This window comes from Spea bombifrons, chromosome 3 (assembly GCF_027358695.1).
Source record: "Spea bombifrons isolate aSpeBom1 chromosome 3, aSpeBom1.2.pri, whole genome shotgun sequence".
NCBI classification, from domain to species: Eukaryota; Metazoa; Chordata; class Amphibia; order Anura; family Pelobatidae; genus Spea; species Spea bombifrons.
This window is the reverse complement of record NC_071089.1, coordinates 13,547,154-13,564,626: the sequence shown is the minus strand read 5'-3', so window position 1 is coordinate 13,564,626 and position 17,473 is coordinate 13,547,154. Positions and strand designations below refer to the sequence as shown.

The window sequence follows — 17,473 nt, the reverse complement described above, 5'->3', positions numbered from 1 at the left end:
TAAAGCTACAAAAAACTGCACTTTTCATTATTTTAAACCAGTATTTTCTGCACTACTGATTGTTGCAATGAATCATAATTAAAGCATGTTAAGCTCTTAGTTTCCTAAGGAACGTGTTTATATGCTATATACATTTTCCAACTCTCGCCATTATACATATTTTTAAATGCTAATCAACAGATTAGGGATTAGACATAGTAACATAAAAATGATAAAGGCTTGTTTTTCAGTCCTTATATTGAAAAACATGTTATCAATTCTATATGTCTTCTTCCATGTCATATTTCTAAAAACCAAAGACTAAACATGAAATGAGCAAAAACAATGTAACATGATAAATACATCGGCCTCTACCTACATTTCCCAGATGTGTTTTCTGCCTACAGTTTTCTTTTCTAGGACTATAATAACAAAAATCCTTGGAAGGCTGCCCAGCTAGCATGAATGTGATCCTTTATCCAAGTTAAGTCTGGCAGCATTCATCCCAGGGACCAAGTCAGGCTGTGAGGCCCATTAATAAAGCAGCCCAAAACACATCTGCCAGAACAAACACTTTGTGTTCACGATCCAGTCCAGACCAAAACATTTTTAGAGAAAGAGAATGTATAGAAAATAAATAGAAAGTATCGAAAAAGGTCCAGTCACTGAAATGCCACCTGAAGTCCTTCTTTCTCTAGACATCATGGTGGCTATAAGTAGAATTGCTATGGAATGTTTAGAAGTTTCAGTCGGTGGCCCCAGATGATTAATTTTCACCAGCCCAAGGCTGTTTTCGGGCTTCACTGGGAATTAATAGATGCTCTCCTCCAAATAGCTCCATTGTATGGGCTGAGATTACTTTCTAATTTACTTACTCTGTGAAGACACAGACACCACTACTACTACTACATACTACTAAAAACAGGCTAAAGGAAGAGGTGCCCCACCATCACGCTTTTGTGAATCATGGACTGGTTAGGTCAAGATGTAGCCATGTAGTCATGTAATGTGGTTGAAGCAACAATTTAGTCCAGAGTTTTAATACATTGGCAGCTATACTGACTTTGTACTGCAAAACATCATTCAAAGATTTAAGTGTATTCCAAAGCAGAATATAAAATTAACCTGTTGTGTAGTAGCAACTGAATTGTAACTGAATTGAGATTTTTAGAACTTTTAATAAGAGCTAAGCTGGTCTTGCATAATACATAGATAATATCTGAATATTTCCTGAATATAATCTAAATTATTTATCTATGGATTATATAGGATCACCTCATCCATTCTTGCAGGAGAAGCTCAACTTGGTTACGCTTGGTTTTCCCTCCTTGCCGCTCGCATATGGAGAAGAAAGTATAGAAGGTAAAGCTCTCTGGGCAAGATCCTGGGAAATTCCCAGTGATGTGTTATTCAATGAATATTTCCATTCCGAATTGAAAGTCCCAGAAACAAGTAGTATTCCCCCAAACCCCTTCAAGAGCTCCATTTTTAGTCAGTATGAGAGGCTATGAGTTTATGGAAATACGGTCTTGATTGGTATAAAGGTTACACAGAGAGAGAGAGGATAATTAACCTAACTCTTGCCCACTATAGTTCTGTCAATTGAAAGCGACATATTCCAGATAGAATGACATAACACTATATAATTAAAGTTAATGGTAGGCTTTGATACTGAGTAAATTAGAATGCCTTCAAATTATAGTGACATCTCTGTGCAGCAGAAAATATAACATTTAAAAAGGCCAACAAAATATTTACTGTACTCCAAAGATGGCATTTGTAATCCACCGAGTCGACATATGTTCGCTTTAACGATAAAGGAGTGAGTTGATTTGTGCGCGAACAGCAAGTGACATCACACGCCACAGAAGCACCACATGTGACATATAGCGATGATGAAAGATGAAAGCGAGTAAATAAGTTTATTAGTAAGTGTGTGGGGGGCCAATTAAAAATTGAACTGCCTGGCTTTACACTTTCTGTTTGGAATTAAGAGTTCATCTGAATCTTATTTTTGAACTTTGGACATGTGGCTTGAACTTCAGTTTATGCCGGAGCCCAGCTGAGGTTAGCTGCAACATCTAAACTAGTTGATACACTATACAGATGAGATGTGTTGAATATACTAAAGTTCAATATGCTACGTCATGAAGCAGATCACTTTCCCAGATTATAAATGCTGCTTGTCGTAGCCTTCTCTAGGGCCAGCAGATTCAGTAACATAATTATAAAACGGGAGAATGAACACACACATAAGACATTCTGCCGCAGAAAGAGAAGATGACTCTGCTCTTTCAAGTTTATAATCATACTCGGAAACTTTCCAGGGTGGGTTACCCAGAAATATCACTCATCTGGTGCTTTGTGCAGGACTACCCATGTGGGTGGCAGGGCTATTGGTGCGTAGTGTGTGTGTGTGGGGGGGGGGTAGCTGCACATTAGCGGGAGAGGAGGTGAGTTTAATGAATTTAAATATAATCTATTCGGTATCTTACAATTCTAAGTGTATGAAGAAGCTTGTTTTCAGTGTTTGTATGAAACTTACAATCTTACTGTAGCTATGCATTTACAGTTGATTGTAAATGGGAGAAAGTAGAAGGTGATCCTTTTTGTCCAGACGTAAATTGCTAATCATTGGAGATCCTAGACCTGCGATACATGTGGGAATGCATTCTCAAATAACAATCCTGTGTCCTGCTGAAGTGCTGTCACTGCTTGTGAGAGATCTACCTTCTCATCACGTCTCCTTTTAGCAACCCCCCTTCCAAAATAAATGTAGAGCTTGTAAAAGCAATAAGCTTGAACAGTAATTAGGATTTCCTTTGTAGACAATTGTTTTTTTGTTGCGTTGGACTTTTGAGAAAACTCAATGTACTTTCAATGATGTTGTTTGATCTCTCTAGTGCCTCGTAAGGGAGCGGCGAGAGGCATCCACTGACCACGTAGACATGCATTAACCAGGCCAACGCGCCATTAGCATAAGATCTCATCAAATATAAGCCAGAACAAGGATATGTAGAGAGAGAGACAGTTCCACTTGGCGGAGAAAACTCTATTCATCCCTGAAAATGTAATAACATTTTCTACTGGCAGCATATCTGTTTTTAAAGGTTATTTATTAAAGTTTAAATAGTGTATTATTCCAAAAAACCAAGAATATTAAACATGTTGTTGTTGACGAATTCTGGAAGCTACAGTTATTCTCATATTAGAAAATGAATACAGTAACATTGCATTAAATAAGTGTTTGGTTCTGGTATTGTTTAAATCGTACGCGTGCGATTCCCTAAGAGGCTAGGCATCCTATTTATATTAATATATGACTTAATGAAACAGCAGCTAATGCAACAACAAGTAAAGCACGTATAATCTTATCGACCTCTGTAAATTCTGCCAGCGGAATAATTAAGGCATGTGAAATAAGTCCAAGTTTTTGTGGAGCACGGGGAATAAGAGATGTGTACTGAGAGAGGGAAAAAATAACGTATCACATATTTGAGATAGTTGTTATTCTAACATTATTTTTTTCAGCTATAGCCTCTGGGCTTCTAGCCTTATTAGTGTTCTATATAAAGCTGAAATGCAGTTTTGTCATTGCATTTCACTTTAGGAAAAAAGGAAATCATTCAAAGAAACTGGAAATTTAAGGTTGTGTAGCTAAGTCACTGTCTCCGAGGACCACTTACAAGACAAACATCATAATAAAAAAGTGTTTTCAATGACTTTATCCCTAGGGTCCAGAGGTTGCCTGGTTGCAATTTAATTACCTTATCCTTCTTTTGAATTTACTTCATAAAAAGCTGTCAGTTTTCATTTCCTAACTAGTAATAATTAGAAAACATTCTGCTCCTCTCTTCATCTGACCTCATTCTGTATCATAAGAAGCCAAAGCATCTTAGAATATTTTATGTGCAAAAGATCCATGCCTATAAATTACTCACATCTAAAAAAAAAATGGTTTATATAGATACACTAAATGATCACAAGTATGTGGAGACATCTCCTGATTATTGAGTTCAGGCTTCAACAGCTCAGCCATGAAGCAGTAGGCCACACACATTCGCAGAACGAGCCTAGGGAATGTAGCATGTAAAAAAAACTCTCTTGTCCTTTGTAGCATCACTCTGCCTCTGGAAGTAACATGTGTCGCAAACATTGTGAAATGGGTTTCCATGGCACGAGCTGGCATTAGTATGCACAATACCAAGAGTCGGCTAGAGTGGTGTAAAGCACACCGCCACTAGACTCTGGCTGGAATTGTCCCCTGGACTGAATGTTGCCAACCCTCCCCTGCACCTGGACAACTTGTTCAGCAGGGGAAGCGTGTTGCAGGGAGTAATGAATCATGCTTCATTATCTGAAGGTCTGATGAATGACTTTGGTGCATGCCAGAGCAACACCACCTATGGCGTGGGGCTGATTTTTGGGATTTGGGCTAGGCCCCTTATTTCCAGTGAATTATGCCTCCACGTTTGTGGCACCAGTTTGACCTATCGTGTTGACCAGCATGACTGTGCCTACAAACCAAGATACGTAAAGAGATGGTTTGATGTGTTTGATGCAGAGGAAATTGAGTGGCCTGCACAGAGGTCTGTCCACAAATTCCCATAGACATGCCCTAAACTTTAGTTGGAAGTCTTCCCAGAAGAGTGGAGTCTGTTATAGTTGCAAAGGAGAGGGCCAACTCCATATTACTGCCATGGTTTTGTAGTAATTTACACCTAGTGTGTGCAGCCCATTCGAATGTCAGCTGTACCATCAACTCTTAGAACCAGCTGTATCAGTACAGATCACAAACTAGAAACAATTGTCCAGCCCATGTTGGAATTAGCTGGGAGGTCTCCCAGTCATTTATGGAGACACAAGTCTGGAAGTATAGCCTTTTACAGGTTTTAGGGCATTGCTACAAATATAACAATTGTAGATGTTTCTCTGTTTACCTGAAGGGGCTTTGAGTACAGTGAACTATTCATTATATTCAACAAACATACATAATTAAATAAAGAAAAAATAAATTGTTACATGGATAAATGAGGTGCAGCCAGTGGTGAGTATCACTCAAAGCCTTACCATCATGTTGACCAGGTTACTCTTAGAAACAGGTGAAAATGGCATCTTTGTATTTCCATTAGCTCAGTTCCCAACCTCTGTTTTTTGCCCCCTAAGATCACTGATGCCCTTCTTTCCGGTAGACAACAGGCTTTCCACTTTGTAACATTTCTTTTATTCTTCTGATCACTACGGCAATCTCTTGGAATTGCCGGGTTTACTATGCGTAATGCTGTGTGCACATACATAGATACTGAGGGCATGTGTTGGTACTTATGAAATCTGCCATCCATGCCATCAGTGAGAAGGTAGAATGTTGGACACAGACTCACTCTACAGAGAATGGGAAGGCTGTGGGACATCTATAATTAGATAAGGAATTAAAATGTTCAAAAAGTTACATGGCTTTTCCTTGAAAGTACTAATTACAGGTTGGTAATAGATATTTACCATCTTTGAGTGTTTTTAGAAACTTTTTGGATTAAATTATGTATCATTTTGATCTATGGCACTTTCGATGTTCAATAATACTAATTTTCTTGTCATAGACGTAGCAGGATGATTTGCGTGGTAAGCACTGAAATTTAAAACCTATTGAAGCCTATTCATGTTATTTTGTCTCTTTGTCAGATATAACTTAAAAAAGCCATGTAAAGTAACATAATTGTTGTTTTTCCTGTAGTAACATACAACATCTGCTCCAGGAATGTCTTGCCGTAAAGCTGGGATCATATGAAGTGGGTTGTGATCTTTTGGTAGAGGATCATCATGGATGAGCTTATGGTGAGGACTAGGATGTTAGGATGTGTTCTTTTTTGTAATTGAAATATATTTTTATCTTGAGTAGTGTGAAGTATATTAAAATAGTAACTAGATTCCAGAACCATTAAGCAGAAAAGGGATTTTTAGTGAAACGTACTTGCCTGTGAAAAGATTTGTGGCCAGTATCTAAAGCTTTTTCTTGTAGCAGTTCTTCATATAGCCACCAGGATGTCTAGAGGACTTTAACGGCACTTCAACGATGACTGGATCATGTTTTCTGCACGTTTTATGTGTTTTCTTTGTGTTCCCTTTTTTTGTAAATGTATGGATCGTACAGATGGAACATTCTCTGCTTTTGGCAGGAGTTGTCCCCTGGACTGAATGTTGCCCGCCTTTCCCTGTAACTTGTCCAGCTCTTGAACACCAAAGGCTGCAAACAACATTAAAAAAATACCTATTTCAGGCATAAATATTGGGGATTCCGTCACACTATATGGTTAGCTTAGCTCGCCACTACTTGAATTTGAATGTTATTTGTGGTCATTTTTTATGCTCTTTAGTTTTGTGTTGTGCTTAGGGATAATTTTTCGCCTTCTTAACCTCATTTATTCCCGGTTATCGAGCATAGTGGAATGTTATGACAGAGAAGTGTTATCATCTCCTGGGATTTGAACCCAGACATCCACCAGCTCCGTGATGTTGTTATGGAGGAGTGGAAGAGGACTCCAGTGGCAACCTGTGAAGCTCTGGTGAACTCCATGCCCAAGAGGGTTAAGGCAGTGCTGGAAAATAATGGTGGCCACACAAAATGTTGACACTTTGGGCCCAATTTGGACATTTGCACTCACTTTGTACTCACTTTTGTTGCCATGGTTGAGACATTAACGGCTGTGTGTTGAGTTACTTTGAGGGGACAGAACATTTACACTGTTATATAGGCTGTACACTCACTACTTTACATTGTAGCATAAAGATAAAATATTTACAAAAATGTGAGGGGTGTGCTCACTTTTGTGAGATAATATATATATATATAAATATATATCTAGAGTTATTTGAGCAACATAAGTGGGGGTTGTTGTGATTCCAATGCTATCGCTTCCCATTACTGATCAGCGAGTGGCCAGATTAGTGTAAGCGCATCCTTAGACAAAAGAAAAACTATAGCAACACCAGCATGTATTGTCTTTCTGGCAGGAGAATTATTGTTGTTGGTTCCCAGCAGAATTCATTACTTTCGGTTGTGTGGTTTCTTGAGTGAGTGCCTACACGTAGACCAAGAAACAATAATGGTGCCGCTAAAGGTTGTGTCGTCACAAGTACAGATGAGTCATTCACTTTTCGCTTTTGTGTGGGGAATGAGTTTAGAATCTCCAATTGTTATCACAGGAGCAAAATATGTATGTAGCCGGGATAACTGCACACAATCACTGGTGCTAATCCCAATGCTTAAAAAAAGCCTGTGACATTTATAGAGCAATTAGTCAAGCGTCTGCGTACCATTGAGCCGAAACTAAGAATATTATACATGTGGTCTCAGGGAATGGCATCGAAAATATGACACCTAAAAATTCCATTTGCACCTGTCAGCACGCGACACGTACCGCTCAGCAGCGTGCAGGATTTACATGATGGCGGTGGGCAGGTAATAAATTAGACATGGCATATTTTATGTTATACACAACATGAATTCATTAAATATTCTGGATTCTGCCTACTGCCGTGTCCCGCATGGAGTCTGCTTTAATCCATTCACTAAATTTCATGTAAACAAGGGTTTGCACTACACTACTGTTTTATAGGAAGGGATCAAACTAATAAATTCTGAATATTTCGTTGTCATATAGCTGATATAGCGGAGCTGATCAATAGCTTATTAAAAGAAATAATTATATTTTATATAGAAGGCTGCAGTTCCCCTTTATCACCTTAATTTGTTATGTTGTAGTAGTCTAGCTGGTTATAAACGCTACTCCAGAAAAGGTAATAATCTCCTCCAGGTTTCTTGTTAAAATGATGCCCCCCGACCTGTACTAACATCCGAGGCAGCTGTCTTTCTTTATTGAGGCTGTAAATTGTACCGATACCTATTACATTGCTTCGGTTTATATGTCTGCAGCTCTCAGCCGCTAAAGAATAAAGTATTTCCTGAAATAAAATAGCCTGCAATGAAGACTTTCACCAGCAGATACTGAGCGTTTCATTCAAATAAGTTTAGGTAACATTTAGGTTTTTGCCTACCATCGGATCCCTTGTTCACCTCTCTGCTCCTTTTTTATTTTACCATGTATTTTGTAGGTCACAATTTAAAGTGTATAAAGCAATTCTTATTGCAATACCACATAAAAAAAGGAAAAGATATTATATTTCATATGACAATCAATAACTGTAACTTGGGCCTGAGTTTTATTTTACTTACATTGCCTTTATTGCTAAATATTACATTTGCTCTTGATGGAGAATAATCAATATGCTTACTAAACGGGGGTGCTATCTGCCTGTGTCAGTGACTTCAAAATTGTACTATTTTTCCAGATACTATTACGTCTCGTTTACTTTTTGTGTAAGTAGCTCTAGAGAGGAATTATATGTGGCAATCAAATGTTATGGGCCAAGAGCCATTCTAGGTGTGCCTTTAAAGCATAGTAATCCATAGGCCTACGGTGACAACAATGTATCCTGGATCACCTTGCACGGTTCTGCATTTTGAGGCAATGTCTCGGACACCTTCATTCCGGGACAATGTAGTGTCCCGGAATGAGCTCTGTCGGTGTGCAATTCTACACACTGCAGTGCACACAAATGAACAAGCTTTTTATTGGACAGTGAGTGGATTTATTCGTGACATCATTGGATGTTACATCAGCGGATATAATGGGAGAGTGAGTGACACAGTGTAGGAAGTGTCACTCATAACTCCTAGTCTAGTAGCACTGCCTATGGTTTTTTGAATGGCACTTAGCAGCTCAGCCTCTGATTGGCAGGTAGCAGCACAGCCTCTTTTTGGCAGGTAGCAGCTCAGCCTCTGATTGGCAGGTAGCAGCTCAGCCTCTGATTGGCAGGTAGAAGCGCAGTCTCTGGTTGGCAGGTAGCAGCTCAGCCTCTGGTTGGCAGGTAGCAGCTCAGCCTCAGGTTGGCAGGTAGCAGCGCAGCCTCTGGTTGGCAGGTAGCAGCGCAGCCTCTGGTTGGCAGGTAGCAGCGCAGCCTCTGGTTGGCAGGTAGCAGCGCAGCCTCTTTTTGTCAGGTAGCAGCTCAGCCTCTGGTTGGCAGGTAGCAGCTCAGCCTCTGGTTGGCAGGTAGCAGCTCAGCCTCTGGTTGGCAGGTAGCAGCTCAGCCTCAGGTTGGCAGGTAGCAGCTCAGCCTCTGGCTTTACATGTTTGCTGGTGGCTGCTGCACTGAATCTCCTCACACTGAGTCAGCACCTGGTTGTTGAAGCCACAGTATTATTCCAGCAAGTGTTCCTATATACCCTAAACTTAAAACAATACACAAATATCAAAGAGCTTGTCTGTGGAATTAAATTTGACCTTTTCTGCCTAATGACTTGTTTTTTGTGAGACCTAATTTTGTGCAATCATAAGCCACCAGCTCCCGGAAAGTAACCTTCAACAACATGTCATTTGGTGGACTTTAGTAATGACAAAAGTCATTGGCCAGTCTCAAGCATAACTTTGATGCAATGCACTGGAGAAAGTAAGTGTCCCTGAATGGCAGGTAGGGAATATGGTCACCCTACATAAGGCATCTGATTAAATGCCCCATTTAATTAATTAGCACTGGGCTTGGGGCATTGGTCGATGCCCCTGTATACACAGTGACCAGTCCTGAATGTGTCTACTAAATGTTCAAGCAAAATATTGCTTTTATAAGGTTGAAAGTGATTGTTAGTGTAAAGCACTGTGTGTTCTATTAGTCTAGAAATACAATCATAGATTTTGTATTTAGCACACAAGTTATTTTTATCCGCGTTGCACTGTGCTCCAATTGTTCACTCAGATAGAAGTGTTTCAGGGCCTACTCCAGTACAGTCCCAGAGATAAACATCAACAAATTGACAAGTCTGAACCTGTGAACAAATACAGACAGGGATTAATGCAAATACTCTGTTAGTCTAAAAGGAAAGCATGCTTGTATCTTGCAAACAGAAAGAGATAATATGCAGAGTTCACACACTGTTAAGCAAAACACTGATTTTATTCAAGTTAAGTGTACGATAGGATTAGTGCTGTCAGGCAGTCCTATCAAATAATACCCATGTTACAATTCTTAAAATGAAAACAATCAGTCATTGTCAAACAAATCCCAATAAATCCTGGATTGAACATACCTATAAGGGACATTTGTAAGGTTCGTAGCGTAAACAGACTACGGTGCCTTTGACATTAATGGCTGTCAGTGGGGTTCCTTCATGACCCTTGTCATTAGGTAAGAAACCATTCACATACCCTGTAGACGTAATGGTGCTACCTGTTCTAGAAGGCGGATAGCCATTTTATACAAGTAAACCTTATTTGCATGCGCCTTCCCAGAATTCCTTGTGGTTGTGGAAGCACCATGAGATTTCTGAGGGAAAAACAAGCCCTCCGGCTTGTCTGGTGTCTGTAGATGAGTGTTTAATAATACTTCTACTACCCCTTAAATTTAAGTGGAAGGGTTTTCCATCACCTTTACCCACCATAACTTATGTAATGGTATTTCTTGGCTACCCCAAGCCTCAACTGTTAAGCCATTATTTCAACCTCGTGCTGATGAGTCCCATTAAGGATGAAATAGCCAGGCTTTATCAGGGCTTTTGTGTTAGATGTCAAGGGGGGAGCTGTGTGATCTGTTGCAGAAGTTTGAGGGGGACTGCTGGGCTCTGGCCTTATGGCAGGATCTGGGTGGTCACCCACAGAAAAAAAAAACAGCTGTCTGTGAGTTGTGCCCTGGCTATTGCATCTCTTACCAGAGTTTTGTCTAAAGTCTCTCTTGCACAGTGGGCAATTCAAGGGATCCATGTATAAAGTAGATACAGAGGTAAAGGTGAGTTGCATGAGGAAACTCTATTTCTGCCCACGTTCCTGCTCCCCTGCGCTGGAAAAGAGTTTACTCATACAGTGCGCGGGCGCCACAGAAGTAAGCAGCAGGCTACCCCCTGATGAGTGGCACCCGGGGTGGACCGCCCCCCTTACGCCACTGTTTATATAGCACCAGCAGATTCTGTAGCGCTGTTACAATCAAATAAATACATTAAAATCACAAACAATAACAAACTGGTACAAAAAGAGAAGAGGACCTGCTCTTAATCTCTTATAATCTAGTCAGTAGTTGAGGGGGAAGGGAAACAGTAGGAGTGAACTGCTTGGATGGGGATGATCTAAAAAGGTTGTTGGTCATTCAGATGGCTTGATTACAATTGATTAGGATTGATTCTGTCTAATAAATAAAAATCAATACTTCTTTAAATAGAATTCATTAGCTGAATATGAGTCTTAAAGTGGCTTAATTCATCCTTAAAAATGACCCAAAATGCATCTGCAAAGTGAATTACAGTTCTTCCAGTGTCCATATGACAGTATTTTAAATCTAATTCGGGTGATCCACAGTCCAGTGAATACAGATGTACACTTATGCAAAGACATATAAATCGGCAGAGCAGCACTAATTCCACGGAGCTCTTCCAAGTTCACGCAACAAACAATCCCATCTTCTGGGGGCGAGAATGTCCACATTATATCTTCGTCTGTTCGTGTCCCACAGATGTGTTGCCAGGGGGTTTTGTTATTTCATTTCATATTACACTGGTTCATATGTTTTCTATGGAAAGTTCTGTGGCAGAAGGTTTGATATTATCATTTGCTCGACCTATAAATCCTATCTGTCAACTAATAGTTTCTGCCTTTGCCATTTTCAGTACTGCGGATAGTCTTAAACTACCAGCAAATATATTTCTTCTTGTTGGAGCACAAAGTATTACTGTTTCTTGTTCACTTGCTGAATGATCATCATAATGCACACTTTGGTGAAACATGCTAAAATTCCATGTAAGGCTGTCTCATAAACTAAGCCTCTTATGCAATGTAGACACCGATGTTGATTTATAATACGCAAGGAATTAGGACAGGTTCTTGACAATGTGCCAATGGTAACCTACTATAACCTGCTTTAAGACAGTGGTAAGCCCTGGACAGAGGGACAACTCTATTCTCTTAAGTAATATGTATGTAGGTTGAGACAGAGTAATGTTATACCATAAGACCCTTATGCCGCATATTGTATTGATAGAGTGAGACTACTGAATAGTGTTGTCGTTAGCTGCTGGGTAGCATTGTACACGTGATGTTGTTGCTGTTGGATAGTGTTGCGTGTGGGTGGAGGAGAAGCTGCAGGAAAGTGCTGTGTGTGTGTGTGTGTGTGTGTGTGTATGTGTGTGTGTGAGGGGGAATTATGAAAATAGGGAGAGAGGAAATGGAGAGAAGAAAGCAAGAGCAAAAAAGAAATCAGAGAGGAGATGGGAATAGAGACAAAGAGAGGAGGAGGGAGAGAGGAAAGAGCTGATACATAGTGAAAATGGAAATAAAGAAAGGGGATAATATAGACAGACAAGAGAAGTAGACAGACACAAGACAAAAAGAAGAAAAACACACATATTCAGATTCAATCAATTACTCTTATCTTGTAGGCACCAGGCTCCACGCAAGTATGCAACCCTACTGACTGCCTTCCTCACGGATACAGCAGTCTGGAAGACTTCTGCTGCTATGCACCACCACCATCCAAATTATCCATTCTAGTACCAGGGGCTCACACAGCTAGGGAGCGTGTGCCTAAAGACCAGTCTGGCACTGCTTGGGACCATCAGAGTTACCAGAATAGACTACTGTGGAGTCTAATACCTATGAAGAGGTCAGGGGCCGACAGTAAGATTCTAATGCTATCCTTACTTAGTGCTCATAGGAAATTACAAAAAATCATTCTATGTCTTCGATGGAGACAGACATAAAGAGTAATGTGGGAAACATAAATCTGAATAAATTACAAGCATTGATGATAATAAAACCAATGGATTATTTTATATGTGCCAGTTCATTTTTAGTGTAGCCTACTTAGATGAATTTGCTGCTAGTTAATTGGAATTGTAAGCCCCAAACAAAATGACGGGTCCCGAAGTCACAATTGTAATTAAGCATACGGACTTTTGGGGTGTTATTCCCTTCTGAGATTTTTCATGGTAATTTTTGGTTCATTTGTGTAATTTATACCAACAAAAATGTATCATCGCTTTTAGTGCTTAACTGCTTATTATGCCTAACACTTATTCTGAGCCAAGAATATTAACAAATTTGCTGGAGCAAAGTGACTGTGAATTCGTTTTCATCTGAATAACGGGTTTGAATTAATGGACCATATTGCGATATTTTAACTGTGCTGTCTTTTTCTTTGGAAACCTCATCTTGAATTAACTGTTAAAACATGACATCATTATCAGAGCTTTGATGCCAAAAATAAATCTTGCATCAAAGAGTGAAATATTCTTTTCGTCCTTTGAAAATAGATGTGTTTGTGGTATCTTGCAAAAATTATTTCTGCTGCTTAGTTTTAGATATAGTACAAGAGAAGGAAGATATTCATAATAGTTGCAAGCAGAATTTACTTTATCGTACTTAACTAATTATAGTGAGTTGGCTATGAAAAATACAATGTATTGTTTTCAATAAATTCATCGGTTTTGAAATTAGTTGGATTTAAAGCTGTGAGATTAAAATATATTATGAAAATTTCTACAAAATAACCTAAGTATGGATGCATTTCTCTACCTCCTAAGAGAGAGAGAGAGAAGACTAGATAGAGTAATGCTAGGTAACCGGTTGGTGAGCCATTTCTGCTGATTGACCTGGTCCTGTACCTAAACCTGTGAAACCATCAAGATGTCTGTTGGATACTTAAATACAAGAATTCCAAACCAATGTATTTCTATGTTGAAACATTTAATTTTGTAATTCATTCTCTGCAACTGTCTCTGTCCCTGCAGGTTTTGGGATGACCACTCCAGCCACTGTCACCGGGAAAGTATTTCTCATCTTTTATGGCCTCTTTGGATGTGCTGGAACCATACTGTTTTTCAACCTTTTCTTGGAAAGGATAATATCACTTCTGGCTTTTGTAATGAAATCTTGCCATGAAAGGCAACTGAGGAGAAACGGACTTCTGCCACCCACCGTTCGAAGAGGATCATCCGTGTCAGAGGTGGACAGTCTTGTTGGATGGAAGCCCTCGGTGTATCACGTTATGCTGATCCTGGGCATATTTGCCATAACCCTTTCTTGTTGTGCATCAGCCATGTACACACCTGTAGAAGGATGGAACTACATTGATTCCTTATATTATTGCTTTGTCACTTTTAGCACCATTGGCTTTGGAGATTTGGTAAGCAGCCAAAATGCAGAGTACCAATATCAGGGATTATACAGGTTTGGAAATTTCATGTTTATATTTTTGGGAGTATGTTGCATTTACTCTCTTTTTAACGTCATATCGATTGTAATCAAGCAAGTTTTAAACTGGCTTTTAAAAAAATGTAGGTACAGATGCTGCTATAAGTGCCATAAATCAAATGCCCGTCTTGGGCGCCGCAATGCTATTACTCCAGGAGCTCGGTTCCGCAGGAATCCCCTGTCTGTTGACACAGAAAATTTTGACAGCGACACAGAGGGCAGGAGACTTTCTGGTGAGATGATCTCCATGAGAGACCTTACAGCATCAAATAAAGTATCTCTTGCCATTCTGCAGAAACAGTTATCTGAAACAGCCAATGGCTACCCCAGAACTGTGTGCATGACTACCAGGCAAAATGGATTCTCAGGAGGGGTCGGAGCACTAGCCATCATGAACAATAGGTTGGCAGAAACAAGTGATTCTAGGTAGAGTTTTTCCAACTTTCTATAATATTTCCAGTTCCTTTTTTTTTTCTTAAATAAAATTTGCAAAAATTATGATTTTTTTTCCTTAAAATTTACATGCTCCAAAAAACTACCCATCTTCTTCTCACTAACAACATTTTCCATTTCTCAAGTTCTGCTCCGCTAACATTTATTCACTTATTGGGTGTAAAAAGAAGTCTTTGACAAATGAATACTTTAGTTTTTTAAATGTTTTATTTTCTTAATGCTTTACTTGATGGTCATTGAATATAATAGTGTTGAAACATGGAGATCCCTAGAAGCTGGATACGTAAAGGTTGCTTACCTTCCAGTATTTGACATAAATTAATGACTAATTTTAGGGCTCTAGAGCAGGCATTCTCTTGAGCAGTCTGTAGCTATAACTCTTAATTATTGCTTCTTGAAAGCCTCTTCTAAAGCCGTTCCATAAGATATTTGAAGATATGTCTACATTGTCATACTGTCTTCAAAGTATTCATATATTTGGAGAAGTGGGGATGCCTTGTAATCTTAACTTTGCACATTTTTTTACATTTTCATCAAACCTCATTTGAAACATTGGTTAATAAAATCAATAGCAAATGAATGGTGTCATTTCAAGTCTGGGTCATAAGTAATGTTAGACACCTTGAGATGTCAGTGAAAAGTAATAAAATTTGGGTGACAATCAGAGATACAGCTTTTCAACAGCAGTCCTCCAGTTGCTATTTTTTCAGCTATTGTCTTTTTTTCAACCAGGCGCTAATGGTGAATACCTGGAGATATTTGTTAGAAGTTTTTATTATTATTTGCTTGAAAACAAGATCCTATAAGCCATGAAGATAGGTAGCACTTTTACTGTTGAACTACTCTGACAGAAAGCTGTAGGATGGACAAGTGATAAATACGTATTATGTACACAAAGGTATGAGCATAAATAAATATAACTGGTAAAGAATGTAACAATATGGTCCTGCTTTTGTCAGTCTGAGGACCCAATGTAATTAAATATTTAAGGAGGTATGGAGATGTAGAAGGAGGCTTAATTTTAATCTAGCAACAATTCTAGTTACAAAAAGTTGAATTGAGCTTTTGAACATTATCCCAAAAGTGTCAAGCAGTTTTAAAGTTCAGTTTGACTGTTGTTGAGTTGGTTGACGAATTTGTCGGTCAAGTTGGCTATGCGTGTTGACGGTGAGGTCTGTTATACAAACCTGTTAGTCATGTCAGCCATGGAATTGGCCACGTCACATCAATATAGATTCTGTTGCGTTGGTGCCTTTTTTCAACTAGACTGCCAGCTCAATTTAAGTTGACTTTCTGCAAGCAGATGATCTGCACTACATAGCAATCTTGTGCAAGATGGCAGTGTCTACGTGTATTCTACATTACATTGGAAAGTAAGATAGGTTGGTTATTTTCAGACAATTCAGATGATCGTTGACAACTTGACCAGATTACCAACTGAATGCAACTCTGTTAATAAAACCCAAAAGGTGGGCAAACTGTCTGGAGCAGGATGAACTTGGATGCCTTCTCCTGTAGAGACAAGGTCTTCCTCAGAAAGTTATGGCTGCAAGTAGGTGGCTTTTTTGAGTAAGTTGAGTTATTTTATAGTGTATGTCATAGGTTTCTAAGGCATAAGCTTTTAGAATGTGTGTTACGTATGCTATAGGAAAGAGGCCAGAGGAAGAATACTTGGAGTTAATTGCAGGCATATGGGGTAACCATTAAGCCAATATGACATATGACATAACAAATGAGCTTGTGCCATGGGTCGGTAACCATTTGACCCCTTGATCATGCATCTAGATAACCTAACCTTACCCCACTGATCCATGCTATAAGAAGCTTAAATACACATCTTAGGGAGATGAAATTTGTTTGTATTTTAGATTTACACTTTTTCCAGTGAGACCAGCCTTATAGAATTTACTTTCCCACGGACAATCTGTTGGGAGTTTGTCATCGCTTTTATACCATTCATTTTTAATGTCTAAGCAGCAAGACTACATAGACTTTATAGAACATATTTTGTGATGAAAAATCTTTAAGTGGGTAAATTTTGCCTTGCAAAAATTCCAGTTTAGAGCAGGAGCAGTCTGATTCACTACAGAGAAGTTTCCACTGTAGTAAAAAAAAAAGAGAGACTCCTCAATGGAGGTCATACACTAGCTACTATGCTATACGTTTTGTTGAATGACATATTCTCAGGCTCCATTGAATTTTTAATAGTAATTCTACCTCATATTTTAAGAGTGACATCGTGTCCAAGAGTAAAATATGGTTTATTAAATCACATTTGCCTTCAGAGTAAAAAAAGAAGATAGCCTTAAATGGTGTCCGTTTCTTTTCCTTATTGGAATTTGTTGACTGTGGCCTTTCAATTTATCGATGCATTATTTCGTGTTCATAATAAATAGTGGGCAATTAAATAAGCAATTAGCAAAAGCACTATGAAAGCTGATCAATATGACAGGTCAATGGTAACGTCTTAAGTACCTTCAGTAAATTCCCTCTACTGTTTGTGAGCTGAAAGTAGTTTTCTTGCTGCAGGATGCTTCACAATATAAAAGACAAATAAACCTGAAAATGAAGACGTACACAAGACCTAACCCCGGGATAGCACACTCTATATATAAAACTGAATGTAAGTCTGAGCAGACCATAAACAGGCTGGGCAGTACAAATGTAGGAGCATCGGTGCACACCAAATGCCATTCACAGTATAAAGCAAATTATACCCTACATTTTATATACAATACCTGTTTGATAGCATTACT

The 17,473-nt window shown here is 39.0% G+C and overlaps 2 protein-coding genes across 3 annotated transcripts in view; both read left to right on the top strand.

Moving 5' to 3' along the window:
* CALM2 (calmodulin 2) overlaps positions 1-17,473 on the top strand; it is a 186,015-nt gene that overhangs the window by 3,437 nt on the left and 165,105 nt on the right. The window lies entirely within an intron of this gene.
* KCNK12 (potassium two pore domain channel subfamily K member 12) overlaps positions 1-17,473 on the top strand; it is a 44,970-nt gene that overhangs the window by 19,843 nt on the left and 7,654 nt on the right. For both annotated transcript variants that reach the window (XM_053461082.1, XM_053461083.1), the window contains one exon: positions 13,802-14,690. In XM_053461082.1, coding sequence (XP_053317057.1) covers positions 13,802-14,690 — 889 coding nt within the window. The remainder of the gene's footprint in view (positions 1-13,801; positions 14,691-17,473) is intronic.